The 13,967-nt window shown below is 40.7% G+C and overlaps 1 protein-coding gene across 1 annotated transcript; it reads right to left on the bottom strand.

The window, feature by feature from the left end:
• Positions 1-70: 70 nt before the first annotated feature.
• On the bottom strand, positions 71-10,720 carry gnao1b (guanine nucleotide binding protein (G protein), alpha activating activity polypeptide O, b). The gene is made up of 8 exons (XM_027012855.3): positions 10,201-10,720; positions 9,981-10,023; positions 7,493-7,634; positions 6,755-6,915; positions 6,320-6,448; positions 3,812-3,941; positions 1,976-2,129; positions 71-1,853 (listed from the first exon to the last, which is right to left on the bottom strand). Exons 1-8 carry the CDS (start codon positions 10,316-10,318, stop codon positions 1,666-1,668), a joined length of 1,065 nt encoding a protein of 354 aa, XP_026868656.2. The 5' UTR covers positions 10,319-10,720; the 3' UTR covers positions 71-1,665.
• Between the last annotated feature and the right edge of the window lie 3,247 nt (positions 10,721-13,967).

Raw genomic sequence — 13,967 nt, forward strand, 5'->3', positions numbered from 1 at the left:
CCACGTAGCACATGCACAAGACTTTTATTTCTGTCTTTTATTTCTATTATATAATAACAGCCTACGTTTAACAGCTGGAAGCCAATTTTATTTTTTATTCGATATTTTTTGTATTTTTATTTAATTAGCAAATTCTTCCCTCAAGAACATGTACATCACAAATAAAGAATGTGTACATCACAAAAATATTTGGATATATATTTTTTCTTTACAATTGTTCATGCAGAGGTAAAATAAACAGTTAAATGCTTGTTAAATGATAAGACAAACTACTTAGTGGAGGTGGTGCTAAACTGTGATTTTAATGTAAACATTTCATCAGTTTGAGAGATAAAACCTGTAGTAGAATGTAGAACACCCCAAGGGACAGAAAGGGAATGTAATACACATGCACACCCGCACACACACAAATAAAAACACCATTCACATCTGAAAAAAGAGGAGGAAGTAGATGAAAAGCAATCTGGGTTAAGTAACAGGTCACAGGTCAAATGACAGATTGTATACATGCCCACACACATACACATGCACACAAGCATACAGAAGAATAAATTAATAAACACAAACAATTCCCTATTTATTCATAATTTAGTCAAATATATTTTAAGGTTTGCATTTTTATGTGATAGTTTAATTTTTATCTAAAGGTTGTTATATAGCTCTTAGTGTACTGTTGTATACAATACACAAGTGATCTGTTGTGTATGCATAACCTGACATTATTGATATATTTGATGTGTAGGAGATACAAAATGTAAACACACCCATTACCTTGCATATAAATTATTGAACAAATAAATAAATGAATAATTTACAAACAACTGAACAAATAAATTTTAAGTACTTGTGCTCAGGAAGAGAGAATGCTGTGCTGTTGACATCACACTGCTTGAAAAGGTTCAGTGATTGACATATATTTCCTTTTACAGTTTGAAGCCATTGGATAAATCTAGGCAGTATTCAGACCCAAACACTGTTCAGACCCAAACACTGCTAAGACCCAAACACTGCTCAGTTTATTTTGGCATGAGAGCTCCCACTGAACAGCATTCAGTCTTGACATTCATTCATTCAGATCAGCCAGATTAACAAGCAGTGAGAATGACAATGACAATGTCTAATTTTTAGTCATTCAGTATTTCACACATATTAAATAATCAAATAAAATGAAAGAGAAATTGATCCGTGGGCTCCTCTGATTCTTTTACCCTACCCCTCTTACTTTTTAACCCTAACCCCCTGATTCTTTAACCCTAACCCCCTGATTCTTTAACCCTAACCCTCTGATTCTTTTATGGGAAGGTCATACTTTTCTACACCAGCACTTCTTTTCTGCTCTGTATAGACAACCAAAAAAAAAAAACCCTCTCTGATCCATAGTGACTTCACACACATGCATCCATGTTTACCCCAGTCTATGCACAAGCTCTTAGTATTAACCCTTCACATTCGCACACATACCCATGTTTCTCTCAGCCAATAATATAAACATTAACATACAAACCACAAAATCAATATATCAAAAAGGTAATCTGAACAAAAGACAAAAAACAGGAAGTGAAGAATGGGAGTGCTGTGATAAAGGGGTGGCATTTCAGTTCACTCTCTCGTTATCATAACGAGGGACAAAAAAATCAACCAATCAGAGCCTAATGGAGCAGGGGTTTAGTACAGGCCACACCCACGCAGATTATTGGCGATGATGATGTCAGTGACAGCATCGAAGACCACCTGGATGTTCCCTGTGTCAGTAGCACACGTCTGGTGGCAGTAGATCTCTTTGTTTGGAGAGCGATTCTTGCCTTCAAACTGCACCTGTATATATGCAGAAGCTTCTCCATATGTGTTTGGGCCTGTGAGAGAGCAATAATAATACTGAATTCTGCAGCAGGAACCAGAACACAACATATTCATTCACCACTCACGTGACACTGAGTATCTGTAGGGACCGGTGTGAACAAGTTTATATGCAAACCTGCATATTCTGGGAAGCAAATCGTCAGTGGAGACTTCTTGATCTTCTCTCCAAAAAGATCCTTCTTGTTTAGGAAGAGGATGATAGAGGTGTCAACGAAGAACTTATTATTACAGATGGAGTCAAAGAGCATGAGAGACTCATGCATGCGATTCTGCAGAAAGGAAAGAGCAAAGCAATTACTCCAAAAAGCATTAGGACCAACGTGTCTTCTGTCCTCACTCTTTCTAGCTATGGTACCAATCAGAATAAACTTAAGTATTTACTTAAGTTCCAAACTGTAAGGCAGTTCTCGTGACCAGGCTGAGTTATTGTGCCCAGGCTGAGTTACTGTGCGCAGTCTTTCACTGAGTTCGCAAAACAGAAATAAATAATTCTGGAAATTTTATCAGAACTGTTGTTATGAACTAGCATATGGTCTGAATCCTGTCTGTTGCAATTCTGTCATACTCTACTAGAACCACAGAACATGTGAGCATGTTGAACATTTAAGCATGATGGAGCAAAAGTGAAGGAATCGTCTGGATTCAATTTTTAAACTACATTTCAAAGTTATTATAAAGTTATTACTGTGACTTAGTATACCACTGCAGTATTGTAGCTTGCAGCTTGTAGTGTTGCATAACTCATTTATTTGTTAACCATTTTGGCCTATAGTCTAGATTTAATATCCTAGCTTCCTTTCACTAAAGCAAAACTGTTAAAATCAGTTTAGTGCTCCTGTTTTTTTTTAAATTTTTTTATTCCCTTATTTCCTGATGTCAGTAGCCAACTGTCTACTGTGGAACAGTATTATCATCCTTGGAAGGCGGGGCCTCTGAGCATGTGAGGGTGGGGCCTCCCTGTGATGTATATGAGGGTGGGGCCGTCCTGTGATGTATGTGAGGGTGGGGCTTCCCTGTGATGCATGTGAGGGTGGGGCCTCCCTGTGATGTATGTGAGGGCAGGGTCTCCCTGTGACGTATGGGAGGGCGGGGCCGTCCTCTGTGATGTATGTCAGGGCGGGGCCGTCCTCTGTGATGTATGTGAGGGTGGGGCCTCCCTGTGATGTATGTGAGGGCGGGACCGTCCTCTGTGATGTATGTGAGGGCGGGGCCGTCCTCTGTGATGTATGTGAGGGCGGGGCCGTCCTCTGTGATGTATGTGAGGGTGGGGCCTCCCTGTAATGTATGTGAGGGTGGGGCCTCCCTGTGAGGTATGTGAGGGCGGGGCCGTCCTCTGTGATGTATGTGAGGGCAGGGCCGTCCTCTGTGATGTATGTGAGGGCGGGGCCTCCCTGTGCCTGTGAATCAGTTCAAGCTGGTGCTCACAGTGTCACTGCAGTTCAGCGTGTAGTGGAGCAAAGCGACTAGAATCTGTACTAGAGTGTCAGTACTGTTACCACTAGAGTGTCTGCACTGTTTCCGCTAGTGTCAGTACTGTTACCACTAGAGTGTCTGCACTGTTTCCGCTAGTGTCAGTACTGTTACCATTAGAATGTCTGCACTGTTACCACTAGAGTGTCTGCACTGTTACCACTAGAGTGTCTGCACTGTTACCACTAGTGTCAGTACTGTTACCACTAGTGTCAGTACTGTCATCTCTAGAGTCAGTACTGTCATCTACTGTCATCTGCACATATTACAGTGTGTGTAGTTCCTAACAGATGTTTATATCAGTGTGTGTATTTTACAGATGTTTATATTAGTGTGTGTACTTATTTACAGATGTTTGTATTAGTGTGTGTAGTTCCTAACAGATGTTTTTATTACAGTGTGTGTAGTTCCTAACAGATGTTTATATTATTGTGTAGTTATTTACAGATGTTTATATTAGTGTGTGTTTGTTGTTCTTTACCGTTGTTTCATCCTCATGCAGCACTTGGTCATACCCACTCATAGCTACACAAAAGATAATAGCAGTCACATCCTCAAAACAGTGGATCCATTTTTTCCTCTCAGATCTTTGTCCCCCTACATCAAAGAGCCTAAGTGCAGCATACACACACACACACACACACACACACACACACACACACACACACACACACACAGAAAGAGAGCAAGAGAGAGAGAGAGAGAAGAGAAAGGGAGGGATAGAGAGAGAGGGAGAGAGAGAGAGTGGGATCAGGCCCTATCAGTCGACTTCATTCTGTGAAGTGAACATGGTATCAAAATCCCATATTGATAACAGATAATATGCTGTAATAAACTGCACATTAAACACTCTCTTCAATAACTAGTCTGACACTCAGAAACAATATAAGCAAATACAAATAATACAAATAATGTCAAACATAGGCAAGAGAATCAAAACTTTGTCTTTCTCTGCTAATAACAGTATGAGAGTCTCACACATCAAAAAGAGTTTGTCTTTGTGTTTGTCTTATAACACAATGAAATAAAAAAAAGTAGAACAGGATAAAAATGTTAAAGTACATCAAAGATTACACTCTAAAAATTGCCGTATCTTAGTTATTCCCAGAACTGCCATCTTCAGGACAGAGAATTCGGATTTTGTTCCTGGGACCTGTTTGAGCCATTCTCCCAGTTTGGGGGTCACAGCCACTAGTGCTCTGATTACTATGAGAACCACAGTTGCCTTCACCTGTTCTTTCAGCCCTTGGTATTTCTCAAGCTTTTTGTGTTCCTTGTTCCTGATGTTGTTATCACTTGGGATCACCACATCTGTCACTGCGACCCTCTTCTGCTGTTTGTCCACCACTACCATGTCCAGTTGGTTATCTATTACCATCTTGTCTGTGTGTATCTGGAAGTCCCACAGGATCTAAGCACGGTCATTCTCCACCACCTTTCCCACTTTGACCTCTGAACTTCCATCCTGTACTAGGCACAGAGGTTTCTGTACACTATACCAGCCACTTGCTTATGGTGATCCATGTACGCTCTGACTCCTAGCATCTTGCATCATGCTGTTATGTGTTGGATTGTGTCGGGCATCTTTGCACAGCCTGCATCTGGGGTCCTGCCTGGTGTGGTGGATGCAGCCGCTGTTGATCTTGTATTACCACACAGTGGAACCACCATGTACCACTGCACACACATTTCATAGTTCCATTTTTAATTTTTCTCATTTTGTCTCTATATCACTATGAAACAGGTTAATACTCATTTGGCCATAAGACTTCAACCATAACTCTACATTGCCCTAGAGTTTATCTATTTAATGTTTAGCATGCTTTTCATTGGCATGGTTACCACTGGTTTGTATTGGTTTATATCATGTGGGAAACCCTCAGAGGTCTTACTGGTTTATTCTCTTTATGTTAATCATTTATTCCAACATTTATGGATTCTGTTCAGTGACATTCAGTGCACCATGAAACAATTGAACTGTCAATTTTCTAATTATTTATGGCCTCCTGAATTTGGGGAAACATAAAAGGTGTCCCATAAAGGATGGTCCATTCTTATATGGTTCCCCCATAACAACTTCAAAGGAAGAGCGATAAACGTGGTTGGGTTGAGGTGCAAAGGTTCTAGGAACTAGTGTTCCAGTTTGGGAAACTATTAATTTTTATTTACAACTATGTGAATATTAACTATTTACATGAATGGATATGATTGGTTACCTATCATTGGCCAGTTTCCTAGCAGCTCCTGTTTTTAGTTTATCTAATTAGCATTGCAAGTCTGAAATAATCAGACTAATAATAGTCAGATTGTTTCATTTTTTAGGTCTCATTTACATTAAACCTTTGCCAAACGTCTGTAGTTGTTATTGTGTAGTTAGTTGTCTGATGGTGTAGTTAGTTGTGTGATGGTGTAGTTAGGATATAGTCCTACAGGAGAAGACGATCACCTTCACACGCTCTACTTCAACCATGTTTGCTAGAACCTGTTTGATTTCAAGTCCAGTGTGTTGTAGTACAAGCTAAACCACAAAAATCATGTCACTGTCTAAATACTTATGGACTGCACTGTTCATGTTAAAAATGGTAATCAGTCTTAGCGTAAAATAAATCACAATTGTTGTTAGAGGCTGACATACAGCTTGTCCAAGGGTTACTGTGACTACTACTGGTATCAACCCCTTCATCAGTAATATCCAACACTGATATCAACCCCATCATCACACTGCTATGATCTACTCCAGTCTGGCCTGATCTGGAGTACGGCCTACAGATTCCACACATACGGAACACCAGATACAAACACAGCTGCAGGTGCAGATAGCTGCAAAGTCCACATGACTGTCAAACACACTGGAAACCACTAATTATACTTACAATATTATGAAAACCATGAAGTCAAAAAAACAAAAGGAATAAAGCAAATAATAGTGCAAAAAAATCTAATGTGGTAAGGAAAAAAGAAGGAGGTTACCTGAAGAGAAGGAGGTTACCTGAAGTTGAGATTTTTGAAAGTGAAATGTGTCTCCACGATGCCAGTGGTTTTAACTCGTGATCTCAGAATGTCCTGCTCAGTGGGCAAAAAGTCTGATGCTCCGATTCGTTCCAAACTGTCCAGGTAGCTGTAACACAAAAAGCACATCAGAACAGAGTTCATACGTTTGTTCCAGGCCAGGCTGTCTCGGTCCAGACCTCAGGACCTGCATGTTTTTGCTACCCCATCGCACACACTTGAACCGAGCCATTAAGATCACTGAATACCAGGTACTGGTGTACTGGTGAGCTGAGCAAAAACAGACCAGGTTTCAAAACACTGGTCTAGGCTAGATGGTGGGTGGGGTTTTATAAAATGTGTTTATGCTGTGATTTCTCATAGTGTGGATGTCTGCATTATTTGCTGCTTGTGTGTGCATGTGTGTGTTTCCTACTACTGAGCCGAGTCGTTCAGCTGGTATTCCCGCGAGCGGCCAAAACAGGCCTGAGTTCCTCCGTCTTTCCACAGGCGTATCATAGCCATCAGCAGCTCTGGAGAGTATGGCTCAGTGTCCTCCATCCGGTTAACGATGTCAAAGACGAGCTTTGCATCAGCCTAACACAAACACACACATTTCAGGCATACTTACACAGTTATTGTAAATGGTTTCATTTGAAAAACTCACAGGAATAAAACACTGCTAGGATGTAACAGTAATCATTATGTTTAGTAGTGTGATACACTAGATGTCACTGTCGATCAATGGATGGATTACATCCCTGCAAAGTTCATTTCCAACCTAAATTTTCCACATCTGCTCAAACTGATCAGTGTATTTCTGATGATTCTGTTTTTATATACAGAAACACAGGTATAGAGGTACGTAGCGACACAAATATACAGGAACACAGGTATATAGGTACACATGGACACAGGGACACAAATATACAGGAACACAGGTATATAGGTACACATGGACACAGGCACACAAATATACAGGAACCCAGGTATATAGGTACACATGGACACAGGCACACAAATATACAGGAACACAGGTATGCTGGTAAAACAGTCAGGTCTACCCTTTACACCAAGTCTAAACAAAGAATGTAAAACATGAATTAAAGGGTGAATTCACAGTGGACAATGGTTGTGCTGTTTTGTGCATTTGTGTGTTTATATATATACTCACAGCCCTGTCCTTATCTGCATACTCAATACCGAGGGTCTCCATAGCATGCAAAATGGCAGCCAGACTTTGAAGAGTGTTGCTGTAGATGACAGGTTTAAACTGCTTGACATCATCTCCGCTGAAACCATCTTCATGGATAATCCTAAAACAGGAACACATGTGACTAACACAGGAACTCACATGACTTTAACACAGGAATATGTTAATTTAATGCAGGAACACGTGATTTTAACAGAGGAACACGTGTGACTTCAATGCAGGAACACGCGACTTTAACACAGGAACACATGACAAACGCAGTAACACGTGACTAACACAGGAACACGTGACTAATGCAGTAACACGTGACTTGAACGCAGTAACACGTGACTTGAACGCAGTAACACGTGACTTGAACGCAGTAACACGTGACTTGAATGCAGGAACACGTGACTGACGCGGGAGCACGTGACTAATGCAGTAACACGTGACTTTAGCACAGGAACATGTGACTTTAACGCAGTAACACGTGATTTTAACACAGGAACACGTGACTCTGTCCCCATGGCTTTATTGCCATTCAGAATCATACGATGCTCAAGTAAAATGTTAAGCAATAAAATTTAAAACAATAACAATAGATTATCAACACAAATGATAATAATAACATTTTTAAAATAATACATTTACAATTTGAAAAGGTCTCTTTAGCACTTGTTGTAGTCACCTGATTTCTCTTTTTGTTATTCTTTTATCTGTATGTTTTAGCATCTGTGTTCAGGTACAATTTTACACGTTCAAGGGTCTTAGAAAAAGGCATCCACCTTAGTTATCTGTTGGTAAAGCTAAATATGGAGTAATAGCTTCTTGGAGCCTAGTGTTAGAGTTAGGTTTAGGGTTAGGGTTAGGATTAGGTTTAGGGTTAGGTTTAGGTTTAGGGTTAAGGTTAGGTTTAGGATTAGGTTTAGGGTTAGGGTTAGGTTTTGGGTTAAGGTAAGGTTTAGGGTTAGGGTTAGGTTTAGGGTTACGGTTAGGATTAGGATTAGGTTTAGGGTTAAGGTTAGGTTTAGGGTTAGGTTTAGGTTTAGGGTTAGGGTTAAGGTTAGGTTTAGTGTTAGGTTTAGGGTTAGGGTTAGGATTAGGTTTAGTCTTAAGGGTTAGGGTTAGGGTTATGGTTAAGGATAGGGTTAGGGTTAGACTTAACCACACTGATCTGTGGTGCACAAAAAAATTAAATACATTTTTGTGTGTTTCTCAAAATTAAATAGAATAGAATTATTTTCATTAGTCAAGATGTTAACAGAAGCTGTGTAAATGCTGTAACAAAATATCTTAACTGATCAAATGAAACGAACTTTTAACATTTTACTACACATCTGATGGTGGTTGTTAATACCTACAACCCCCATTTTCTACCTCAGTCCACAGTAAAATTACTTTCTGTGCACACAGAGAAGATGTGGTTAAGGGTAACTGGACCTGCTTATGCAAATTCTACTTGACCAAGACATTTTTAAAGTGTATTTAAGGTGTACAGCTACCAAAACTCACACATGCCCATGTGCCATAAATGTGCATCAACAACAAACCATAAGTACAATTCCCAAAACAAAGAAATAAAAAAAATATTAGGAAAAGTAGTAACGTTTGATTCAGTTTATAAAGTCTTTCATTATTTTTTAACATGTTTATATTTTACATTCTGAAATTTGCTTAAATGTGTGGATTAACTTGGTAAAGTAATAAAGTTATAGTTAACTAATTAGTTTTGTTACAGTTTTTATGTAGCTTAACTCTGTGTGTGCTAGTCAAACAGTAGAATTGGGAGATCCGGTACATCTAACGATTTTCGATATATAAAACCTGTAAATTGTACAGACTTAAGCTTGTCATGTAGTTTTGTATGTTAGTTCATTGCAGCAAAATCTTACAGATTTTGAGTTGGGTCTGTGTACTTCATGAGCCTGTAATGTTGTCTGCAGGACTTGTAAAAGAACATTGTTAAATCTGGTTCTAAAAAGTCATTTCAAGACCGCTGTGTGGTGTGTTCATAAGGCTGCATGGTCGTAAGGTTACCTGCCATACACACAAAATCCGTGTAACGGCACAAGATTGGAGGGGTCCGAGCCAAAACCCTCTCATAACATTAACACAGACGTATTCTGTCGCAGACTCATACGCACAGTGTCACAGACATATTAAAGAATGCACAAGCATTTATTAACCGTTCTACAATTAAATATTTGCAACCCCAACCCGTTACACAATACAAAAACTAATATGAACACTAATGCACGTACACATTCACGCGCTGGAGGTTGTACAAACGGTCTTTGCGGGCAGTAATGTTTCAGCACTGTGATACTGGACAGCGCAAATCTCGCGCCAGGAGCGTGCGAGTCTGACGTGGACTACAGATGTAAGTACTCTACGTACTCGGTGAGGGCGACTGAAGGGAACAGAACTCAGCTATCAGCGCGGACAAGAATATGCAGAAAAACCCACTTACTTCATCTGTTTGACAATAGTGCTCTTCCCAGACTCTCCGCCGCCTGCGAAAGCACAGGCTGTTAGCGTAGGTCTCTGTTCCACACACACACTCACACACACAATCCTTCGAGAAGTACTTATGCACACACCGGGAAAACTCTTTATGCGACTTTTCTGTCAACAACAATTAATTTTTCCAACAGTTCGACAACCGCGACATCTTTCCCCCTCTGTCTTACCCAGCAGTAGTAGTTTAACTACTTTGGCGGCATGAATTCCATCTTCTTTCAGGTTTTTCTCGATCGCTTTACTCCGATCCAGAGCCTCGCGCTCCTCTGCACTTAACGTGCACCCCATGGTAAGACTGAGACGGAGCACGAGCGGTATAGATCCAAAATTGCGTCCCTGTCTCCCCCCGACTCTCACTATTAAGTTCAGCCTTCGTATAACGTTGTTAGAGCATCCAATATGAATTTGGGGTCACTGAAGCTCGCGCTCCGGGCTCTGGGTAGGGAGGTCGTCCTGTACTCGCTCGCGGGATCGCAGGACTCTATTGGGCGGCGGCAATGACAACCAGCACGAGCTAACTCATCCTGCCGTTCTCTCTCGGCGCGAGAGAGGCAACCCCTCTCCCTGTGCTTACGTCAGAGCTGGTACTGCATCGCGCGAACGTCTGAGCTCCTCGAGCTGTTTGCGCTGGATGTGGCTGACTGTTGCAGGAACCCGTTACGGTCCGTTACGGTCAGTCAGCAGCTCCCGAGTCATGTGGACTTTAATCGCGTCTAACGTGTGGAAAAACATGTTTCACAGCTGAATTTAAAAAGTGTTTGTGTGCGGGGGGGGGGGGGGGGGGGGGGGTTAAAGCTAATGTGGTGTGACTTTAATGTGCATAATTAGGTCTGTTATGGACACCGTACGAAGTGTAGAATATGCAAACACAAACAATAACTGTTCAGCATGAGTATATTCCACGAGTGATGGAATCTCTACGGTTAGAGAAAAGAAAAATCCAAAGAGTCCTGTACCAGCTTCACCGGCCAAACCTGCAACCCCGCTCGCTCGCTCTCACACACACACACACACACACACACACGTTACTCGGATGGATTACCTCTCTGAGATTTAACCATATTGGTGAGCATGGTCTGCTTAACGTGCTTTTATGTTTATTACCGTCGACCTCGCGGATGCTCTTTGTAAGCTCAGGTCACACGCACGTCGAAAAGATGTTACATAAACGTGTAAACTACAAATGGTTTGTTGTCAGTGATCGAAATAATCGCAAACATTACAACAGACAAATAATATAGAGTTACAGTGCAGCAGTATCCCTGAGGTATTTCGCATCGCTGATCTTATAAATACAAATGTTAGATTTCACTCGAGACAGCGCCCGGAGAAGCTAAATCCCCATATCTGAAATGAATGTGATCGCTTAACCGTCTAATACTTTAATGGCAGAGCCACGTAATGCTTTAATGGAGAAGAGCCTCATCCATTTCATTAATCTAACAGCCCTCAACAGATACCATTAAGCTAAAATTAATTTCTAAGAATAATGGCAGGTCTCATATCAACCCAATAACGGGAGTAAAACGAGACATGAGTTGAATTTCGATTACCTTAAAATCTAAATAATACCTAAATATCTAATAAGTGTCAGTAAAGAAATGTAGAAATAATTCCCAACTAGACGAGCTAATTCAGTTTAAAATTCAGTCCAAAAATGCGACCATAAAACTTCCCTTATAAACAGGCAAACACACAGTCGTCCTATTAGTGCGGCAGCCCCACCACCACCCCATATTATGGCTGAATAATAGTCAGAAAGCTAAAATAGACCTTTTTATTTATTTATTTTTGAAATATTCGGAGTGGAATCCGTCATCTGTCATTTCATAGTCCCAATAATGAAGTCAGATGGCATAAAACTTTTTTTAATTGCTCCAGAGCGCGCATGCGCATGTAGAAAGGTTTTTAGACATCAAAAGCTGTAGAAACTACGCTGACATGATAAAAAATCAAATATGAAAAATGAATTTTAAAAAAAAGCTCAAACATCAAATTCTTTTGAAATCACAAACAGTATAGTTGCAGGTCTTTAAGTGGAAGTAGGGAGGATTGGGAGAGAGATGCATCTCTACAACTGTTCAGCAGCAATTTAGCCTTCCTGAGTTCTGACCCATTTCTAGCGATGGATGGATGTCAGAAAGTGGTTCACACATCTGTTCAGTCTCCTCTGTACATTAGAAAAAGGAACAACGGCCGGGTTGCTCTGATTAGCTCCAGACACCAGCGGGTGGGGTTAGAGCCAACATGTTACAACACGCTCAGATCCTGTCTGCCCAATCCCTGATGAGTTAATATTCCCTTTAAATTATGAACTCATTGCAAACAACTTCTGTGAGATTAATTGTACACTGAATGTGGGTGTACCAATCAAAGTAACAGCAGACAAAAATTAACAATGGATTATTATTATTATTATTATTATTATTATTATTATTATTAACAACAACAACAACAACAACAACAACAACAATAATAATAATAATAATAATAAGAGAATAGTTGCTGTAAGACTGCAGTTACCAGCTTTGCTGAGAGGATTAGAGTTAGCTCAGTTCCCATCTTCCTTCAAGGTTCTTCAGGACTTTACAGCTTTGCAGCTTTCATTATTTGGCAGGAAAGAATGGCCAGTGGAATGACTGTAAACCTGAGGTTGGGAGAATCTGGTTTAACTGGTTTACCACACAGTCACAGAGGACAATACCAGTACTGTACAATAACACAGAGCTCCTGAAAACTCCAAAGCCATTTGGTATAAAAACACAGACGCTTTTTATTCATCATTTCAGGTAGAAGACCAAACATTCAAACTGAGACCTGCCTTACTGAAAGCACAAGCTAAGGCCTGAGGACTTTGCTGATGAAAGTCAGTTGCTATATCAGTGAGATCGAGTAAGCTGGAACTGAGTAAGTCAGTGCTGCCTTACTTCCCTTAACACCTGACTCAGTTCATGAAGAACTTGATATTCACCTGATAAATGGAATCAAGGTGTGTTAGTGCCAGACAAGTGTCCAGAAGTACCAGCACTGTAGGATCACACACCCTTAAATGCAGCCGATTCATGAAAACTAGATATAAAACATGTCTGAATGCCCTTATAAAGGCCTGAAATACTAACATACATCACCATGGTAATCCTTAACACCTGCTACAACAGCTCAAAAGGGAACCAAGGTGCAGTATCACTTGTGCAGCTCAGATTTGAGAGATGATGGAATGGGAAGCAGCCGTAGAACTCACCGTGGAGAGGGATAACTGGAAAGGTCCAGTGTGGTACATGAGCCACCCAGCCTCCATTCAGTGACAACACCTGTGCACCCCATTTGAAACAGCAGCCAAAAGTTTAAAAGAGCAGAGTATGAATGACCTACTTAAAGGACCAGATGTCCTAAGTCCAATCAGAGCAGTTTCACAGAGGTTCAGAAAGAGTGTGCAGGCAGTCCTGGGTGACATCAAGAAAATGTATAACTCAGTGTGGCTGGAGCATCTTACACTGCAGGTTTCTGAGAGAATCCAAATGAAGACTTCTGTGCATACAAAATCACTAGGGTCAGTACTGGAGACTGGCCAGCAGGATGTATTGCTCAGTTAGCCACTCAGGAGACAGTGAAACTGCCAGGGTTTGCTAATCCAAAGAATCCTTGAAGAGGATTGCAGTGTGGATATTCTCACACCTCATAACAACAAAGAAAGACTCAAGGGGATAGAGATTTTTCCTTCAACCAAGGGTCCAATCAGGGCAGAGTGGAAGGAAGAAACAGCAGCAGACTTTCTTGGTGCTAAGAAGTCAACAAGGAAAAGCAGAACCGCAGTACTGCCAAACCAAAGGAGAGAGAACGATAATGGTAATATTATACTGTGGAGCTTTTGCTCATCATGAGAAAGATTTGTTACGATGAATAGTTAAAATGGCCCAGTGAAGTCCAGTCATGTGTC

This window comes from Electrophorus electricus, chromosome 3 (genome assembly GCF_041902795.1).
Source record: "Electrophorus electricus isolate QZ-2024a chromosome 3, ASM4190279v1, whole genome shotgun sequence".
NCBI classification, from domain to species: Eukaryota; Metazoa; Chordata; class Actinopteri; order Gymnotiformes; family Gymnotidae; genus Electrophorus; species Electrophorus electricus.

Coding starts and splice junctions, on each gene's coding strand:
- gnao1b (XM_027012855.3), bottom strand. CDS start 10,318: ATGGGGTGCACGTTAAGTGCAGAGGAGCGCGAGGCTCTGGATCGGAGT. Junction 3,942..6,319: donor TTCAAAAATCTCAACTTCAG/GTAACCTCCTTC, acceptor TGCTGCACTTAG/GCTCTTTGATGTAGGGGGAC. Junction 1,854..1,975: donor TTGCTTCCCAGAATATGCAG/GTTTGCATATAA, acceptor GCTCTCTCACAG/GCCCAAACACATATGGAGAA.